This window comes from Mesoplodon mirus (assembly GCF_964341445.2).
Source record: "Mesoplodon mirus genome assembly, chromosome: 4".
NCBI lineage: Eukaryota > Metazoa > Chordata > Mammalia > Artiodactyla > Ziphiidae > Mesoplodon > Mesoplodon mirus.
Window position 1 is genome coordinate 113,847,036 of NC_138979.1, and position 20,720 is coordinate 113,867,755.

Sequence of the window (20,720 nt, forward strand, 5' to 3'; positions counted from 1 at the left end):
ATGAATGAGAGAGGTCCTCTGCTATTTGTACTACTTTGCCCCACATCTTACAAATTCCTAGACCCCTAAAGTCTAGAAATGTCTATTCTCTTAAACTTCAATCCCTTGTAATGCTAAGCAGATCCGTTTAACACTGTGTTACAAGAATGAAGAAATCTCAGAATCTCCTGAGTCCTGCAGGAAGGCTAAAAAAACAAACAAGCCACCTTGACAAACCCCTACCACCAGCATTCTCCCACCCAGCATCCACTATCTCTAGTCTGGTTTTAACCTAATCAAGAGGATGACCACTCCAGGGACATCAGGCCTTGTTTACCAGTTCAGGTAAGTTCTGGAGTCAGCCTTAAGATCTGACTCCTTTGCTGAGCAAGCCAATCAGGACCTCTCTCTCTCCAGCCCCCATCCCAGCTACCTAAAGTGGACCCACCTATGTAGGCTAGTCCTTCAACTGCTCCCCCTGGGGAAGGGGAGGCAGGGATCCCAAACTGACGGAGACCTGGGGTTAAGCCACCTTGTCCCTGGGAACCAGGCTGGGGCCAAAGACAACCCCAGAGCAGAGGAATGCTCCTCTTGGCATGTGTGGCTTAGGTTTAGGGTGGCCAGATAAAGTACAGGATGCCCATTTATGTCCTAAATATTGCATGGGACATGCTTACTCCAAAAAAGTATTTGCTGTTTATCTGCAGTTCAACTTTAACTAGGCGTCCTGGGTTTTATTTGCGAAATTTGGTAGTCTACTTGGGCCACAGGCTCTCAGACCCTTTATAGGAGCGTTCAACGGTTGGTAGTGTCTCCACAAACATCTTGAGCATCTGATTAGAAGGAACACTAAGGGGTGGACTTGAGGGCATGGGGTGGCTATAATAGGGAAGCCCAGTGGGTATGTGGGAGCATGCAGGGGTAGTTAAGTCACATTTTAATTATGAGAGAGTAGAGGTTTGATGGAGCTCCTGTGAGGGACTCGGTAGTTTCGGTACTACTTATCTCCCTCACTGTCCCCAAATGTGTGACCAGAACTACTGTCCTATTCTGTGACGCTCTCGGAGACATCTCATGTGTCCCCGCTGTCCCAGCCGGCTGGGTTCAGAGCCCCAGGCCGCGTCCTGGGGCCCCTCCTCCCCATTCGCGGCGCTGGCCACGCCCCACTTTGCTATCCTACCCTTTTCTGGGTCAGCTGGTGCTGGCGTCAGGCGGAGGGATGGGCTGGCTCAGCTCGACCCGGCAGGGCTTGTTTACTATGGCTGATGATCTGGAGCAGCAGTGAGTTAATCCTGTCTCTTTCTCTATCTCTATCTCTGGGCCATGAACCTGGGACTGTCTGTGGCTGAGGAACAGTTTTAGACACATTCCAGACTTTCCTTTTACAGGTCGGCTTCAGGGGAGGGCTGGGGGTTGCGTTTGGTCGCTTTCCTTTTGCCCAGAAGATGCGGCAGGAGAGCCAGGGGAGCAATGGAAGAGAACGATTTCTACAGCCCAGCGGTTCTGACTTTCCACTTTAGTGTTCGCGTTCATTCCTTGCTCCCCTCTAGTCTATGTACCCTGGGATTAGATTTAGTGGTGATGTCTCAGATCCCCCAAAGCAAGCGTGTGGACGCGGGTGCGGGGGTAACAGCCAGGTCTGCTTGTCTGGATTTGCTCCAGGACGGGAGGCAGGGGTGTGGGAAGAGCCTCGCTTAGCCCAGCCCAGCACGGGTAAGGCGTGGCAAGCGGTGAGCTGGCTCCACTGTGCTGGGATTGGTCTGGGTTAATAGGCTTGCAAGTTTCTTTCGCTCTCGCCAACCGAGACGCTTAGTCGCTGGCAATCCTTGTTGATAGTTTTTAATCATCATAACAATATCCTTAATGCTGCGGTTTCAGAATTAGAGCTTTTGGAATTTGTTAACACCGTCTCAAGGACATGAAGTTTGGGATGCCACCTGTAGGTGGTGTGACAAGCAGTTCACAGTCTGATAGGTGCAAGGAAAAGTTGCTTGGAGAATGACTCAGCTTCCAGCCAAGCGGGGTGCGGGGGGTGCGGGGGTGGTGGGGGTGGCGCCTATGAAAGGAAAGGCCCAGTTTTCACCAAAACTGGGCCTTTCCTGGATCCCGTGTTCCCCCTTGTTCCCCCCTTTTCAGAGCTGCTTGCAAAACTAATTAACGTTATGACAATAGTAGCTTCCTGGGCTTGAAGGAACTGCCCAGGAGAGTGGTGTTTTTCCAAAATGATGCTTCCAAGAGGAGATTTACAATAGCTACGATGACTTAGAGAAATCGAATATTAGAGCTGGTAGCGATTCAGGTAGTTCAGTTCCTTTTTACAAATGAAGAATCCAGTGCCCAAAGAAGTTGGGAGACCTCAAGATCACAGAGGTCTAGAACAGTCCTCTCACCCAGCACAGAACCCCTTCTGCCTCACCCACCATCAGGATAAAGGCACCCTAAAGGGAAGAGACAACCCCAGCCAGGCTAAGTTCATGGCTAAGTGGCTGCTCTGCTTCTTGCCTGAATTCCCCAGCCCAGTCCTCATCTCCCCAGTGGTATGGAGCAGATAGTGTGCCAGGGACTATTTCCAGTGCTTTACCAGTAGCATTTTTGGTGAAGAAGAGAGGAAAAGCTCTCCCTGAAGAGTATCTCTGCAGAGCAGCCCTTGATGCTGTTCCTTGGAACAATATTTCTCCTGAGTGCTGCTTTGGGCAGATATAAGGCAATGTGGGGTCCAGATGACATGCCCTGACTTGTCACAGTCTCTGTGGGGTGGACAGAAACTTTGTCTCTTAAGACGGGCAACATTCTGTGGTCTTGGTGCCTGTGCTTCAAGCCTATAAGGAATTCCAGTGGAGTATTCAAAGGGTTCTGAGTCTTCGTAGGACTGGATTGATTGAGAGTGACAGCTCTCATCTGGCTAAAGCCATTGATGGACCAGTTTCAGCTGCAACCTCAGTATTTCTTTCAAACCTCAGTCACTGAGATTTGCTACTTGCAAAACACTGGGAATACAGATAGCTTATGATTTAGCCGGGGAAAAGAACATTTATTGGGAGTTTATCTTGCGCTAGTGTGATGTCTCTGTGCATTCATTCATTTGATCTTTATAACAACCCTATGAGGTAGATACTATTATTACCTCCCTTTAAAGATGAGGAAACTGACAGAGAAGGCTAAATAATGTGTCCAAAGACAAATTGCTGGTGAGTGGCAATGCCAGGATTAGAACTTCAGCCTCTGGCCTTAGGTCACACCTCCTTTCAGAAAAGAGACAAGTGTGAAACCGTGCTTGTATAATGTGAGTATTCGTGTGTGGCCTTGAAAAAATAAGGCGAAACCTGGATTTGAGATCCAGGTTCTACTTCTGCTTCCTTTTCTAACTAGCTGTAACCGCTTCGGGCATCACTCTGCTCATCTGTAAAATAAAGAGGCTGGACTAGATTTCTTTTTTTTTTTTTTTTTTTTCGGTACGTGGGCCTCTCGCTGTTGTGGCCTCTCCCGTTGCGGAGCACAGGCTCCGGACGCGCAGGCTCAGCGGCCATGGTTCACGGGCCCAGCCGCTCCGCGGCATGTGGGATCTTCCCAGACCGGGGCACGAACCCGTATCCCCTGCATCGGCAGGCGGACTCTCAACCACTGCGCCACCAGGGAAGCCCTGGACTAGATTTCTAAGGAACTATTCTAATCTAAAATTCTGCACTTCAAATGATGTAGCAAGATGCCCAATGTGTGCCAAGGGGGGGTTGGTAATAGTTCCCCTCGCTCCCCCGCAGAATGCCCCTGCTTGACTGTTCTGATGTTTACAGGCCCTTTCTGTAACTGGTGGTGTGGATCCTGAAATCCACTTCATCCAGACAGAGTTCAAGAAAAGAGAAATATCATATGGGATGGAAAAGGAATAATAAAAGCTCATTCAGCGAGCATCTGTTTTGTCCCAGGCAGCTTATGAGGTCCCTTCCATATCTAGATGCTCAAAGACAGGTTATTTAACAGGCCAACACCATTCTGCTTGTAAATGATATTACTGTGACTTTTAGATCCAGTTTTTTTTTAAAAGCATTTTTTTGGGGGTTTGTTTGTTTGTTTGTTTGTTTTTGGCTACATTGGGTCTTCGTTGCTGCACGTGGGCTTTCTCTAGTTGTGGCGAGCAGGGGCTACTCTTCGTTGCAGTGTGCGGGCTTCTCATTGCAGTGGCTTCTCTTGTTGCAGAGCACGGGCTCTGGGTGCTCAGGCTTCAGTAGTTGTGGCACGTGGGCTCAGTAGTTGTGGCTCGTGAGCTCTAGAGTGCAGGCCCAGTAGTTGTGGTGCACGGGCTTAGTTGCTCTCCAGCATGTGGGATCTTCCTGGACCAGGGCTTGATCCCGTGTTCCCCTGCATTGGCAGGCGGATTCTAAACTACTGTACCACCAGGGAAGTCCCTAGATCCAGGGTTTTTAAAAATTATTCCACAACTGCTACTTTCAACCTCTACCCTGCAATGACTTAAATTTCCCTGGGTATAAAGTAGAAAGCAAGATAGGTTATCTTATCTGTTTTACTGCATGCCACTGGAGGTGATGACATGTGTGAGCTTTCTACTCATTTTATAAACTGGAAACAAGGCCAAGGGCAACCTTTGTCCTGTCAGGGAATCATAGCAGGACTTGAACCCAGGTCTTCCTCATCCTACTCCCTGCCTCTCCCACCATGTCATTCAAGGCTGGACTGATTGATTGCCTGAGAGCCCAACTGGGCACTGACACAGTGCTCTGTACTTCCAGGGGCTTGGAAGAGGGCACACACGAACCCTGGTGCCCTGCCAGGAGGGCAGGTGGCATGGGAATTTGCCCTACTCTAAAGGAACATACAGTCCTAGGGATGGCAAAGGAGAACTGAAACATTAGTTAAAAGTTGGCTTTTTTCCCCTTGTAACCTCCTTGAACATTATAATAACCAATAACAAAGTGGAGTTGTAAAGCTCAAATGAGATAAAAAAAAATGTAAAAGGGCTTTGTAAACTGTGAAGTGTCGTGCACATGGTATTCTGAGTATCTGTTGAAACAAAGGGCATGTTGTTGTTAATAACCATTTACCAGAGAAGAGTAACAGTCTATCAGGCAGCCAGGGAATTGCTGACTGCCATAGGGGCAGGTTCCCTGAGCCTGGAAACACCTTGCACCCTGATAACTCTTTTGTGACTAACTGCAAGCAAGGCTGAGAGCATCAGTGTTTCCAGCTTTGCCAGTGTCTCTGTGTCTCCCTGTCCCAGGCCTCAAGGCTGGCTGAGCAGCTGGCTGCCCACTTGGCGCCCCACTTCCATGTCCCAGCTGAAGAATGTGGAAGCCAGGATCCTCCAGTGTAAGTAGAAGGGACACTCGTCCCACCTCCCTCGGGAGGCCCAGGATACAGGATCTTCCCGGAGCCTGGCACACTGAGCCCACTGATTCCTGATTGACAGTGCTTGGGGTGGGAGGAAGGGATGTCTGTGACTGGAGGGAAAAGATTTGCCCAGAGGACACACATTCCATGATAGTGGTTCCTTGACATCTCCCTCCCTGTCCATCATGCTGGTTTCTGTCATATCCCACAACTTCACCTCAAACCCTGTACCAGCTATTAACATACAACATGTACAAATGTACACATTCTCTCCTTTACTTCTTCCTTCTCCTATTCTTTTCTTTTGCCATCTCTCCCTTTCTCATCAAACACACAAGCACTTCTTAGATTTACCATCTTCCTACCCAAGGACCAGCAGTCCTGTATTCTCTAATATTACTATTCCTTGTGTTCTGTCCAATTAGCGCCCCCCACCAACCCCTCCGTCCAGTTACCAGAGTAGTTGGGGATTCCCACAGACCAGCTCTAGTGGGCAGTGTTCTGTTGGGGTAAGGCATCCCAGGAACATCAACAGCTACCGACTCAAACAAGATCCTTTGGCCACATCTCCCCATATTCCTCATATGATCTTCCCCGCCCTATAGCCACTGCCCCAGCCATGGCTACCCTCTCTCTTATGGGCTGGGATAAGTACAACCACAGAACAGCCACAGTTTTCAAGCCTTTCAAGCTGTCTGGGATCCAGGTGACTTCCCCCTGGCAGCTCTGTCATGTGACTGACTTCACACCAGCAGAGCAGGCATTGCCCACCTTGGTCTGTCCCTAAGAGGGACCTGGCTCAACCCTCCCAGATACCCTCTGTGAGGACACTACTGTCCATGGGTCAAGCCCCAAGCACATACAGGTACAAGAGTGATAGATGCTGAAGCTCTGTGGGGACAGTGGGGTCACGGCCACCGTGGACCCAAAGGGACCCAAGAATAAGATGGCCCCTCTTAATACCTACAGACTAGGCGGTCTACAAATTGTACTTGGAGTTGAGCTCTTAGGATGTATGATCAGAGAGTTGTGAAGGGAAAGGCGAGGGAGGTCAGGAAGGGTTTGGGGATGAGAGAGAGCTGAAGAGTGGGAGTCCAAGCAAAAGGATGGTGCTGTCGGCACACAGTCTTATCGCTCTGCCCTGGACCCCTCTCCCCAGGCCTCCAGAACAAGTTCCTGGCCCGATATGTGTCCCTCCCAAACCAGAACAAGATCTGGACGGTGACAGTGAGCCCTGAGCTCAGGGACCGCACCCCCCTGGTGATGGTGCACGGCTTTGGGGGCGGCGTGGGCCTCTGGATCCTCAACATGGATTCACTGAGCGCCCGCCGCACTCTGCACACCTTCGATCTGCTCGGCTTCGGGCGAAGCTCTAGGCCAACGTTCCCGAGGGACCCAGAGGGGGCCGAGGACGAGTTTGTGACCTCGATAGAGACGTGGCGGGAGTCCATGGGGATCCCCAGTATGATCCTCCTGGGGCACAGTCTGGGAGGATTCCTGGCCACTTCCTACTCAATCAAGTACCCTGACAGGTAAGGGGGAGCCACCCATCTCTATCACGACAACTCCTCGCCCTGCTGGGAAACTTACAGTATTTGTTTCCAATAGTTCTCTTCTTGGGTGATTTAAGGGCTGTGATACCTTCAAGCAAAGACAACTTAACTCCTCCTTTTTCCTCCTTTAGAGTTAAACACCTCATCCTGGTGGACCCATGGGGCTTTCCCCTCCGACCAACTGATCCCAGTCAGATCCGTGCACCCCCGACCTGGGTCAAGGCTGTGGCCTCTGTCCTAGGGCGTTCCAATCCACTGGCTGTTCTTCGAGTAGCTGGGCCCTGGGGTGAGTAGCCTGTAGATGGAAAACTATCTCCTCAAACCACGGCTCTCCCATTCTAGAAGCCCCACTGCACCTGGACTCTCACCATCCCCTCTTGTTCATGAAAAGTGAGAATAGGCCTAACATTGTTATTTAAAGCTGTTAATCCGGACCAGATGTCTTTGTCTGCAGCTTCAGAAGGTTCTTTTTTTCCTTCATCTGCATGGAAAAAGCTTTTCCATGCAAGAGACAGATGGAGCAGAACTGCTACTCTGTGCCCCAGAGAGAGAGAAAGGGGTCGTGAGGTGACTCTTCCTCTGCTGAGTTTCTGTGCTACATGTTTATGGCAGCTTGTTGGTGTTTGAGCGTGATCACCACTGCTGGATCCCATCCCTGCAGCTCACCCAGCACCTCTTGCCAGGAGAAGTCAGGACCAGAGCCTCCAGCCTAGCCCACAGTGTCAGGCAAGCTCCTGCCCCAGTCAGACACCATGTCTTCACCACTTAGTAGCTGTCAGCAAATCCCGTGAGTGAAGGGAGGGAAGGAGCGGGGAGCCAGCCCGAGTGAGTGGGATCAATATGCCCCAGCCTTCTGACCTCACACTGCTAGCACCCTATCTGGGGAGCCTTTTACTCTGATAAAGCGATAAAGCAGATTCCCTTTATGGAAAAGGTCGGTGGCCATCTATTTTGCACTGATGGCTTATATATACACAGTAATGTTCAATAGCCAATTATTATGAATTAATTGCTAATGGCTGAGTAAGAGTTGTCTCTCTAGGCCCTTCAAGAGAAACAGAATGGCTCTGGATAAAAGAGAAAAATGAGCACTTGAGCAGGAGGTAGGAGTTTGGGGAGAAAGGAAAGAAAGCAAGAGACACAGGTGCCAAAGGATACTAAATGTGCAGAGGGCTGGCCTTCTTAGGGCACCCAGCACTGTGCACTCCAGCAGACCTTGTATAATCCTTTTACAGGGAGAAGCCCTGCTCTAACCACTCTCCCCACTTCTGGACTTGCCTCTGGCCAGGTCCATGCATGGGCATCAGAGCTGTTATGGTTGGGGAGGCTGGCTGGCAGCCATGCAGGAGGACCAGGGCCCAGGGGATCCCGGTTTTGCTTCCCTCTCACCCCTTGCTTCTCACACAGAGAGAGCAGACCGGAAGAGAGAGGCCAGAAGCTGATCCTTCATTAGGCCCAATTTTTACAGTATGTTTCAAGTGCCCTACTGCTTGTATATGTACTATTTAAAGAAAGGTGAAGGGAACAGATTGCTCTAAAACTGTGCCCCGAGTCTGAGATGCCAGCATTAGGTTTACCTCTTCACTCGTATTCTATTACAGGCCTGAACGTGAGAGGGCTCTTGGGAGGTGGTCTGGTTTCATCCACTACCTTCAGAAGATTAAACGGCCATAAAGGGTCTCGGGGAGAAAGAGAACATAGCTCAGACTGTAAAAGCAAAGCATCTCAACCATGGACTCCTGTGGGGCTTGTGATCCTTGGAGAGAAAGATCTTGGGACTTCATTGAGCTGCAGATAATCTGGTTCCTCAGTGACATTAGACTGTCTAAATTCTTTGGCAACGAACTGACTCTCATTTGTAGTCACCTGGAGCTTCCCAAAAGACTTGCATGCTCTGTCTGCCACTATAACATTAAGTGTACAAAGCAAAGAAACCCTTAGGAGAAATAATGTTTGGTTAAAGTTGTTAACACATACAGAGGCAGGAGTCTTTCCTCCCTATTCAAATCGGCCTCTCCACGTTCTGTCCCCTCCCAGGGCCCAGCCTGGTACAGAGATTCCGACCAGACTTCAAGCGCAAGTTTGCAGACTTCTTTGACGATGATACTATATCGGAGTATATCTACCACTGCAATGCCCAGAATCCCAGGTGAGGGTAGCTTCCAGAGTCAGCTCAGGTCGATGGGTTGGCAGCTAAAACTCCAGCTGCTGGAAAACTCCAGACGGTCCCAGAATCATTCTGTGCTGTATTTTTCTTCCACGGAGCTCTCATTCAGTTAGGGGAACACAGGCATTAGCAGGCTTGATGGTTTCCAGAGACTTTCCCAGGGATAGGCGAAAAGGGATGGAGAAGATAATAGATTAATTAAACATGCCGCCCGTCTCTAGAGAAGGATCCTTACTCCTCCCTGGAGATAGGCAGTTAGCCTGACAGGCAAAAAGACTGGAAAACATTTGCAAAGATCTTTTTCTCTTTTTAACTGAAAAAGTGATATGAACATGGTATTTTTTTTTAATTTTATTTTTTTATACATCAGGTCCTTATTAGTCATTGATATTATACACATCAGTGTATACATGTCAATCCCAATCGCCAAATTCATCATCCCCCCACCCCCACGCCCCCCGCGGCTTTCCCCCCTTGGTGTCCATACGTTTCTTCTCTACATCTGTGTCTCTATTTCTGCCCTGCAAACCAGTTCATCTGTACTGTTTTTCTAGGTTCCACATATACATGTTAATATACGATATTTGTTTTTCTCTTTCTGACTTACTTCACTCTGTATGACAGTCTCTAGATGCATCCACGTCTCAACAAATGACCCAATTTCGTTCCTTTTTATGGCTCAGTAATATTCCATTGTATATATGTACCACAACTTCTTTATCCATTCGTCTCTCGATGGGCATTTAGGTTGCTTCTGTGACCTGGCTATTGTAAATAGTGCTGCAATGAACAGTGGGGTGCATGTGTCTTTTTGAATTGTGGTTTTCTCTGGGTATATGCCCAGGAGTGGGATTCCTGGGTCATATGGTAATTCTGTTTTTAGTTTTTAAGGAACCTCCGTACTGTTCTCCATAGTGGCTGTATCAGTTTACATTCCCAGTGCAAGAGGGTTCCCTTTTCTCCACACCCTCTCCAGCATTTTTTGTTTGTAGATTTTCTGATGAAGCCCATTCTAACTGGTGTGAGGTAATACCTCATTGTAGTTTTGATTTGCATTTCTCTAATAATTAGTGATGTTGAGCACCTTTTCATGTGCTTCTTGACCATCTGTATGTTTTCTTTGGAGAAATGTCTATCTAGGTCTTCTGCCCATTTTTGGATTGGGTTGTTTGTTTTTTTAATATTGAGCGCATGAGCTGTTTATATATTTTGGAGATTAATCCTTTGTCCATTGATTCATTTGCAAATATTTTCTCCCATTCTGAGGGTTGTCTTTTTGTCTTGTTTATGGTTTCCTTTGCTGTGCAAAAGCTTTTAAGTTTCATTAGGTCCCATTTGTTTATTTTTGTTTTTATTTCCATTACTCTAGGAGGTGGATCAAAAAAGATCTTGCTGTGATTTAAGTCAAGGAGTGTTCTTCCTATGTTTTCCTCTAAGAGTTTAATAGTGTCCAGTTTTACATTTAGGTCTCTAATCAACTTTGAGTTTATTTTTGTGTATGGTATTAGGGAGTGTTCTAATTTCATTCTTTTACATGTAGCTGTCCAGTTTTCCCAGCACCACTTGTTGAAGAGACTGTCTTTTATCCACTGTATATCCTTGCCTCCTTTGTCATAGATTAGTTGATCATAGGTGCTTGGGTTTACCTCTGGGCTTTCTATCTTGTTCCATTGATCTATGTTTCTGTTTTTGTGACAGTACCATATTGTCTTGATTACTGTAGCTTTGTAGTATAGTTTGAAGTCAGGGAGTGTGATTCCTCCAGCTCCGTTTTCTTCCCTCAAGACTGCTTTGGCTATTCAGGGTCTTTTGTATCTCCATACAAATTTTAAGATTTTTTTGTTCTAGTTCATAAAAAATGCCATTGGTAATTTGATAGGGATTGCAATGAATCTGTAGATTGCTTTGGGTAGTATAGTCATTTTCACAATATTGATTCTTCCAATCCAAGAACATGGTATATCTCTCCATCTGTTGGTATCATCTTTAATTTCTTTCATCAGTGTCTTATCGTTTTCTGTATACAGGTCTTTTGTTTCCATAGGAAGGTTTATTCCTAGGCATTTTATTCTTTTTATTGCAGTGGTAAATGGGAGTGTTCCCTTAATTTCTCTTTCAGATTTTTCATCATTAGTGTATAGGAATGCAAGAGATTTCTGTGCATTAATTTTGTATCCTGCAACTTTACCAAATTCATTGATTAGCTCTAGTAGTTTTCTGGTGGCATCTTTAGGCTTCTCTATGTATAGTATGTCATCTGCAAACAGTGACAGTTTTACTTCTCCTTTTCCAGTTTGTATTCGTTTTATTTCTTTTTCTTCTCTGATTGCCATGGCTAGGACTTCCAAAACTATGTTGAATAATACCGGTGAGAGAGGACATCCTTGTCTTGTTCCTGATCTTAGAGGAAATGCTTTCAGCTTTTCACCATTGAGAATGATGTTTGCTGTGGGTTTATCATATATGGCCATTATTATGTTGAGGTAGGTTCCCTCTATGCCCACTTTCTGTAGAGTTTTTATCATAAATCGGTGTTGAATTTTGTCAAAAGCTTTTTCTGCATCTATTGAGATGATCATATGGTTTTTATTCTTCAATTTGTTAATATGGTGTATCATATTGATTGATTTGCATATATTGAAGAATCCTTGCATCCCTGGGATAAATCCCACTTGATCATGGTGTATGATCCTTTTAATGTGCTGTTGGATTCTGTTTCCTAGTATTTTTTTGAGGATTTTTGCATCTATATTCATCAGTGATATTGGTCTGTAATTTTCTTTTTTTGTAGTACCTTTGTCTGGTTTTGGTATCAGAGTGATGGTGGCCTCATAGAATGAGTTTGGGAGAATTCACCTGTGAAGCCATCTGGTCCTGGACTTTTGTTTGTTGGAAGATTTTTAATCACAGTTTCAGTTTCATTACTTGTGATTAGTCTGTTCATATTTTCTATTTCTTCCTGGTTCAGTCTTGGAAGGTTATAACTTTCTAAGAATTTGTCCATTTCTTCCAGGTTGTCCATTTTATTGGCATAGAGTTGCTGGTAGTAGTCTCTTAGGATGCTTTGTATTTCTGCAGTGTCTGTTGTAACTTCTTTTTCATTTCTAATTTTATTGATTTGAGTCCTCTCCCTCTTTTTCTTGATGAGTCTTGCTAATGGTTTATCAATTTTGTTTATCTTCTCAAAGAACCAGCTTTTAGTTTTATTGATATTTGCTACCGTTTCCTTTGTTTCTATTTCAGTTATTTCTGCTCTGATCTTTATGATTTCTTTCCTACTGCTAACTTTGGGTTTTGTTTGTTCTTCTTCCTCTAGTTCCTTTAGGTGTAAGGTTAGATTGTTTATTTGAGATTTTTCTTGTTTCTTGAGGTAGGCTTGTATAGCTATAAACTTCCCTCTTAGAACGGCTTTTGCTGCATCCCATAGGTTTTGGATTGTCGTGTTTTCATTGTCATTTGTCCTAGGTGTTTTTTGATTTCTTCTTTGATTTCTTCAGTGATCTCTTGATTATTTAGTAACATAGTGTTTAGCCTCCATGTGTTTGTGTTTTTTACGTTCTTCCCCTGTAATTCATTTCTAATCTCATAGCGTTGTGGTCAGAAAAGATGCTTGATATGATTTCAATTTTCTTAAATTTACTGAGGCTTGATTTGTGACCCAAGATGTGATCTATCCTGGAGAATGTTCCGTGTGCACTTGAGAAGAAAGTGTAATCTGCTGTTTTTGGATGGAATGTCCTATAAATATCAATTAAATCTATCTGGTCTACTGTGTCATTTAAAGCTTCTCTTTCCTTATTTATTGTCATTTTGGATGATCTGTCCATTGGTGTAAGTGAGGTGTTAAAGTCCCCCACTATTATTGTGTTACTATCAATTTCCTATTTTACAGCTGTTAGCAGTTGCCTTATGTATTGAGGTGCTCCTATGTTGGGTGCATATATATTTATGATTGGTATATTTTCTTCTTGGATTGATCCCTTGATCATTATGTAGTGTCCTTCCTTGTCTCTTGTAACAATCTTTATTTTAAAGTCTATTTTATCTGATATGAGTATTGCTACTCCAGCTTTCTTTTGATTTCTATTTGCATGGAATATCTTTTGCCATCCCCCTCACTTTCAGTCTATATGTGTCCCTAGGTCTGAAGTGGGTCTCTTGTAGACAGCATATAGATGGGTCTTGTTTCTGTATCCATTCAGCAAGCCTGTGTCTTTTGGTTGGAGCATTTAATCCATTCAACGTTTAAGGTAATTATCTATATGTAAGTTCCTATGACCATTTTCTTAATTGTTTTGCGTTTGTTTTTGTAGGTCCTTTTCTTCTCTTGTGTTTCCCACTTAGAGAAGTTCCTTTAGCATTTGTTGTAGAGCTGGTTTGGTGGTGCTGAATTCTCTTAGCTTTTGTTTGTCTGTTAAGCTTTTGATTTCTCCATCGAATCTGAATGAGATCCTTGCCGGATAGAGTAATCTTGGTTGTAGGTTCTTCCCTTTCATCACTTTAAGTATATCATGCCACTCCCTTCTGGCTTGTAGAGTTTCTGCTGAGAAATCAGCTGTTAACCTTATGGGAGTTCCCTTGTATGTTATTTGTCATTTTCCCCTTGCTGCTTTCAATAATTTTTCTTTGTCTTTAATTTTTGCCAATTTGATTACTATGTGTCTTGGCATTTTTCTCCTTGGGTGTATCCTGTAAGGGACTCTCTGCACTTCCTGGACTTGGGTGGCTATTTCCTTTCCTATGTTAGGGAAGTTTTCGACTATAATCTCTGCAGATATTTTCTCTGGTCCTTTCTCTCTCCTCCTTCTGGGACCCCTATAATGTGAATGTTGTTGCGTTTAATGTTGTCCCAGAGGTCTCTTAGGCTGTCTTCATTTCTTTTCATTCTTTTTTCTTTATTCTATTCCACAGCAGTGAATTCCACCATTCTGTCTTCCAGGTCATTTATCTGTTCTTCTGCCTCAGTTATTCTGCTATTGATTCCTTCTAGTGTAGTTTTCATTTCAGTTATTGTATTGTTCATCTCTGTTTGTTTGCTCTTTAATTCTTCTAAGTCTTTGTTAAACATTTCTTGAATCTTCTCGATCTTTGCCTCCATTCTTTTTCTGAGGTCCTGGATCGTCTTCACTATCATTATTCTGAATTCTTTTTCTGGAAGGTTGCCTATCTCCATTTCATTTACTTGTTTTTCTGTGGTATTATCTTGTTCCTTCATCTGGTACATAGTCCTCTGCCTTTTCATCTTGTCTATCTTTCTGTGAATGTGGTTTTTGTTCCACAGGCTGCAGGACTGTAGTTCTTCTTCCTTCTCTGAACATGGTATTTTTACAAAGAAAAAAAAAAAAAGAAAGAAAGTCCTCTCCTGTCCCAGACCTGTAATTCCTGAATCTTCTTGTTATTTTAGGTCTGAGATATCATGTGACATTGCTTCAGGGAACCTCCTTATGTATCTTCCTTTGCACACATGTGACTATCTCTAGACTACATTCCTACAAATAGAACTGCTGATGGAAAGATTATGCATTTAAAAATTTAATTATGTGCATCTTGAAATACTTACTGTTGGGATAGGAATGCCTTCCCTATCTTTGGGGGATTTTGGGATGTCCGCAGAATCTCTAGAAGTTTATATCTATGACAACTCAGACATAGGCCCCACAAGCCTGCTGATCTACAGTCTTGACAAGTGCCATCCAGGGCAGAGTCAGGGAGGTAGTCTTCCCCTCGGGCAGTGGCATGTGAGTGGCTGATACCATGAGGCACCACCTCGGTGGGGCCTCACCCCACACTGCTGGGAGGTATCTCAGGGGAGCCAAGGTCATTGGGAGCAGCAGCACTGCCCTGCCTCATTTCAGGACTGTTCAGCCCAAAGCTGTGAAGCAACTGGGGTTTTGCATTCCAGCAGTACTGTCTGAGCATTAGCGTCAAACCCAGACAGCTTTCAGGCAGCGTGGGAACTGTCCATCCAACATTCCTCAGGAGCCCAGCTGATTGAAGGGCCCTGCTTAAGCAGCAGTATAGAAACACAGCCCAACAGTCAAATCAGGAAGCCCCCTGCTTCCTGCTCTCGACTCCTCTCAGCCCCCACTGGGCTCAGTGCCAGTCTCATACCCTCTGAGACCCTGCAGGCCCACCCCTAGCCCTTTCCTCAGAGCATTCCCCAGTCTGAGACCTAGTTCCATAAAATGAATGGCCTCCCAATCTAAGCCACAGAGTATATAATCACACACCTCATTCAGGTCCTAGAAGAAGCAGAGATGACATCAGTGATAACCAGCCCCTTCCCCCAAACCCCATCACTCAATTTTATAAGTCCTTGAGTCTTTCTGAGTTGTAACCCTCATGAGCTCATGGTAACTCTTACCATTCCCTTGGAAAACATACAATTTGGCCAAAGAATAATATTTGGGGGATGGGGTATCTACTTTGCTTCACCTAAATTTAGGGGCTTTGTACATATTTTCATTTTGTTCACAATGACCTAATAAAGTGGGTATAATTCCTCCCAGCTTGTAAATGAGAAAATTAAGGTGTATTCTTGTTTACATGACTTGCTTAGAAACTACAGCCAGGACTTGAACTCATGTCTCTCTGACTCCAGAGTCCATGATTTTTCCACTATGCTGCACTGTCTTAAGGAGAAACCCTGTTTCTGGTGGCCTGTGCTGAACCCAGGCTCTCTTTCAACTCAGGGGTGCAAAGGAGACTGGGGATATAATTCCCGAACAGGCTGAGCCTGCTGGGCGGCAGTGTCCCCAACCTCTCCTGCTTCCCAGGAGAGCAACCTGGACAGCTGGCTTCTGCCCCAGCCTTGCAGACCCCTCGTGACACAGCCTCAGTTAGCTCTCCCTAAGGAAATGGCCAGGGAGCAAAGGAGATTAGATTGGCCGTCATTGCTTCTCAAGTTGCACAAACTGCTGCTCCCCCCAGGTGCTCACAAGACTGACGTTTCATTCCATTCTCCTCAGCAAGCCCTTTGTGCTTCTGTAGTACTTGCTCATCAGAGCCCACCCCAAGTGAACCCCTTGACCCTCTCCTTCAGCCCCAGGAAGCCAAGTCCCTAGTCTGTGTTCTCCTAGAACTCCGCCACCCTTTCATAATTCTTGGGAAATTTGAAGTTAAGTTAATCATATAATTCATTATTTATGCCTAAAGTATGAGGAAAATGTGAGCTCCAGGAGGGCAGGCACTGCGTCTGTCTTGTTCATATGTCCCCACCCTCAGCTCTGGGATGCCACATAAATATTTGTTGAATAAATAGTAACCTATTAGGCTCTTGGATAATTCTCAGTGCCATGGGGTTTTCACAAGAGTGTCCCTCCTAATTCATCTGTGATACGAGCCTCTGGAGATTCAGTCCTGTCTCCTAATCTTCCTAATATTTAATGAGCCCAGTGCTGGGCTCTGAGAGGAACACAAAGAATGACAAAGATACTGCCCCAGCCTCTGAGATCAACAAATTGACATTTTAGGCTGTGGCGTTTATTCATTGCCTCACCCTGTTTTGCTTCTTCAGCGGAGAGACGGCATTCAAAACCATGATGGAGTCCTTCGGCTGGGCCCGGCGACCCATGTTAGAGCGAATTCACTTGATTCAAAAAGAAATGCCCATCACCATGATCTATGGGGCCAACACCTGGATAGACACCAGCACGGGAAAAAAGGTGAAGCTGCAGCGGCCGGATTCCTACGTCCGAGACATGGTACGTTGGCCACTGGAGGAGCAGGATTGAGGTGGAAACACTGCAACATCCCAGCATGTGTTGACTGACCCAGAGTAGCTGAGTCAGGGAGGGAAGGGTGATGGGAGAGTCGGGGGGAAAGAGGAGTGGACAGGTTGAGCTACGGCAGTAGACTTGAAAGGGTTGGCTCTCTGTAAAATCATAATTAGGGGCTTCTCACTTCTGTGTAGCTCAGTTCAGCTGAAAGGCAGATTCTTGTCCAGTAGTCAGGCACAGGCACCATGCTGTCCCTCCACTCCCTGTAATTCCCACCCCAAACCAGAGCTGGGAACTGTAGAGGCTGCCATGAAGCCTTCCCACCACACTCCTCCGCCCCCACCCTGCAGTTTTTCCTTAGCCCTTCCCCCTTCATTTGCTAATGAGTATGCTTAATTAGGCTGGTACCTGATGGGCCCTGCTTTAGTGGACATGTGGATGACATGAGGTCAGTGGAGGGGCTGGCATGGAAGGAAAGATAAAATCAGGCGCCATAGGAGAAGTAAGGATGGGATATTGGGATTCACTGACTCCCACAGGGAAGTGCCAAGATCTGGGGAGAAAGGTGGACTGTTGTCTTAGATAAAATAAATGCTCATGGGCGATGGGCAAACAGGCTTAAGGGAAAAAGAAATGGTGCAATAGCTTTCCAGTGCCTTGAATAAAGGGCTGTCCCACCCCTGGTGGGGTCTTCCATCCACAGGAGATCGAGGGTGCCTCACATCACGTGTACGCAGACCAGCCACACATCTTCAATGCAGTGGTGGAGGAGATCTGCGACTCGGTTGATTGAGCTGCTCTCCCTAGAGAGCGAGGAGAAAGCCAGAGAGTCACTCTCACCTCCCTGTCTCCTTACTTACCCCTCTGTCCTTTCCTGACCAACTAACATGTGCCAGCCAGGCAGAGTCTCGGGCTGTCCCCAGGGCAGGACCACAGAAGGAGAGCACTCCTCTCTACGCTAAGGGCTAGAGGCAAAAGCCACAAGTGGCCTTGAGCTCCCCACCCCGGGGAAGAGCATAAAGGCTTGCAGAGAGCCACCCCATTCTCTCCATGCCGAGTGTTACCCAGGTGTGGTTATGAAGGGTCACACCAAGCTGCGTTACCCCTGTGCCAAAGGGAGGGCGGCCGCCTCCCCTGGGTGAAGGAGAGGCTCTCAGTGGCCTTTCCCAGCTCTGGAGTGTGTGGGTAGGTTCTGGGGTAGGTTCCATGCAGGAACATCTTCCTCCCCCATCACCCCCGGCCCCTCGGCCCATGCCAGTTCTTCCGTAGTCTTGTTGGGACTGGTTCCCACTTAAGTACCAAGAGCAGGTCCTGCAGCTCCCGTGACCTGAGAGGTCATATCCAAAGCCCTCATTAACAGAGGAGGCCCAGGGCAGGGCAGGGCATGGCTGGTCCATGGTGAGACAGCTCTGTTCCAGGAGAGCTAGGGCTGGCACCCGGCTCTGCTGAGAGCCAGTGCTCATGGCAGACTCTGTTTGCTAAGGTTTGAGGCAAGCACCGTTGCCATGGGGCTGGTCCTGGCTGAGGATAAGCCCAGCCCAGCCCTGCGTTCCAGCCTCATTGTACGGGGGTGCTGTTTGCCTGCCCTGTGTCTCAGCCCCAGCTGCCTAAGCTGGGAACACTCAAGTGCTTCCTTCCTGCCCCCTCTTCCTCCCGCTGGGAGGCCTCTGGGCCTCCCTCTGTGCCTTGGGCCCTGAAGCCCCACCCATAGTGTTGAGAAAGGTGGCCCCTGGTGGAGAGAAGGGAAAGGCCCTTCAACCCTGAGCCGTGTCTGGATCCCCATTCTCTCTAGTATCCGCAGGGTTTTTCTACCTGCCCCCGGAGCTGAGGCTCATGTGAGCCTCCACCCAGGGTCCAGTGGGGAGCCTCCAGCCGGCAGTTGCCTGTCCTCATCAGCCACAGGATGGTTCTCACTCCTGGCCCTCCATCCCTGCCACCTGTCCTTCTGGCCTCCAGCTCATCAGCCCCCGACCCCCCATCACTCTCTCCCAGGGGCTGGTTCCAGGTGCTGCTCCGAGGTTCTGGGCAGTAGGCTGGGCCTGGCCCCAGAACCAGGGCAGCTCTTGCCTACTCCTTCACTTTTGTAAAGCCAACCCTTTCACCAGAATAGTATTAACTCCTGGTGCTTTGTACTACTGGTCCAGCTGCCTTGGGCTCCTTTTCTATATTAATAAAGAAATGAGTCAAAACTGCCTTTGGTGATGATGTTTAATATTGCTCCAACAAGAGTGGCGCTGAATTCACAACAACTCCTGTGATGCCTGAGTCAGAGGAGGGGGCCCCGAGAGGTACCCATACACAGGCCACTCGACTCCCTCTCCCGTTTAGTGCAGCATCCGCCCCGAGAGGATGGATAAGGGCTGGATGGGCCAAGCCCCAACTCACAGGAGGAGAATTAGGCTGAACTGGATGCTCCCTACTGCCCATTAAATAGCCCTATCATCTGAAGTTCACCTTGGCCTTCACCTGGACTGCTCCCTAGGGCCTATTCTATCTCCTACTCATCCTCAACCTCAGCTCAAATATTCCTTCTGCAGGGAAGCTTTCCCCTGAACCCCTAGACTAGACTTGCACCCCCTCTTCTGTGTCTCCATGGCACACTCGAATGCCCCTTGGTAAAACTCATAAACCTGTAGTCACTTGTTTTGCGTCTGTCTTTCCTCCCTAGATCACAGCTGCTTAAGGACAAGGGGCACGTCTGGCACCGAGTTCATGTTCAGTAGATGTTTATTTTGATTGAGCCAAGGGAAGTGAGGCATGCCAAGTGTTCAGACATGTTCAAACCATTAGCAGCGGTGCCTGCTGTGCTGGCTGACTCCAGCTAGGCCCAGAATTTAACAGCTCAAAATGGCACTTAAACCTACATTTGTCATCATGAATGAATGAATGAACAAATGAATGGAACTCCCAGGTATAATTACAAAGGTCTGGTCTATCCGAGCACCCTGCATATTCTCTGACTGAAGACTGCTTGATGGCCAACACCTGCCATATGGAGGCGAGGGCAGGTTTTTGTTTTTGTTTTTGTTTTGGCTTTGCCACTCGGTTTATGGGATCTTAGTGCCCCAACCAGGTATCGAACCTGGGGTCCCGGCAGTGAGAGCACCGAGTCCTAACCACTGCACCGCCAGGGAAGTCCTGAGGACAGGTATTTAGAACCAAGCACTAGGGCTGTGATAGTGAAGAAATGTGGTCCCTGCCTCCATGGGAAATTACATTCTACGTGAAGACTCGTGTTTAATCAGATTATTACGTCAATTAGTAAAAAATTACAACTGAAAAGTGCAGCCCTTGAGAGGTTGGGAAGGCGTCCCTGGGGAAGTGATGACAGCTGAGCCTGAAGGAAGAGCAGGTGAAAGGAGTGGGGGGGGGGGTCTGTGGAGAGACCTATTAGCAGGAACAATGGCTGTGAAATGAGGTGAGGTGCGGATCCAGTCCTGCGGGTCCTCTGGCTGTGAGAAGAATGTCGTGTTCATCCTAAAAGCGATGGAAAGAAATAACGAGCGGGACTTCCCTGGCGGTCCAGTGGTTAAGACTTCATGCTTCCACTGCAGGGGCACAGGTTTGATCCCAGGTCAGGGAACTAAGATCCCGCATGCCATGCGGTGCAGCCAAAGGAAAAAAGAATAAAGAAAGGAAAAAGAAAAAAATAACTGGAGTGAGGGTCAGGGTAGGGTGGGGAGTGTGACAGAATCTGACTTGAGACTGGAAATGACCATTCTGGCTGCTGTGTTGAGTACCGATTGGAGGGGGATGAGTCCCTGCAGGGGAAACTTTGAGGCCGCTGAGTGGTCCAGGCCAGTGATGCTGGTAGCTTGGACTTGGCCAGTGACTAGTGGACATGCAGAGAAGATGCAAGAAATGTTTAGGAGGTAAAATCAAAAAGACTTGATGTCAGCTTTGAGCTCTGCTACCATCCCCTTGCAGGAAGGGCCAAGTGAGGCAGAAGTCAGCAAACCC

At 47.1% G+C, this 20,720-nt stretch overlaps 1 protein-coding gene across 4 annotated transcripts; it reads left to right on the top strand.

Moving 5' to 3' along the window:
- Positions 1–1,173: 1,173 nt before the first annotated feature.
- Positions 1,174–20,413, top strand: ABHD4 (abhydrolase domain containing 4, N-acyl phospholipase B). 4 transcript variants are annotated; one of them, XM_082616929.1, is made up of 7 exons: positions 1,174–1,260; positions 5,213–5,301; positions 6,529–6,854; positions 7,007–7,161; positions 8,913–9,024; positions 16,559–16,745; positions 17,464–20,413. In XM_082616929.1, the coding sequence occupies exons 2-7, from the start codon at positions 5,278–5,280 to the stop codon at positions 17,551–17,553; spliced, it is 894 nt and encodes a 297-aa protein (XP_082473055.1). In that variant the 5' UTR covers positions 1,174–1,260; positions 5,213–5,277; the 3' UTR covers positions 17,554–20,413. The 4 variants fall into 4 exon arrangements, with proteins under 4 accessions (XP_082473055.1, XP_082473053.1, XP_082473056.1 ...); XM_082616927.1 differs by having other exon boundaries at positions 1,180–1,260; positions 6,482–6,854; XM_082616930.1 differs by lacking the exon at positions 1,174–1,260 and adding an exon at positions 1,273–1,367.
- The last annotated feature ends 307 nt before the right edge of the window (positions 20,414–20,720 follow it).

Excerpts from the sequence above, each read along its gene's own strand:
- ABHD4 (XM_082616927.1), top strand. The coding sequence starts at position 1,199 with ATGGGCTGGCTCAGCTCGACCCGGCAGGGCTTGTTTACTATGGCTGAT. Across the intron at positions 6,855-7,006 it reads TCAATCAAGTACCCTGACAG|AGTTAAACACCTCATCCTGG; the intron begins GTAAGGGGGAGC and ends TTCCTCCTTTAG. Across the intron at positions 16,746-17,463 it reads ATTCCTACGTCCGAGACATG|GAGATCGAGGGTGCCTCACA; the intron begins GTACGTTGGCCA and ends TTCCATCCACAG.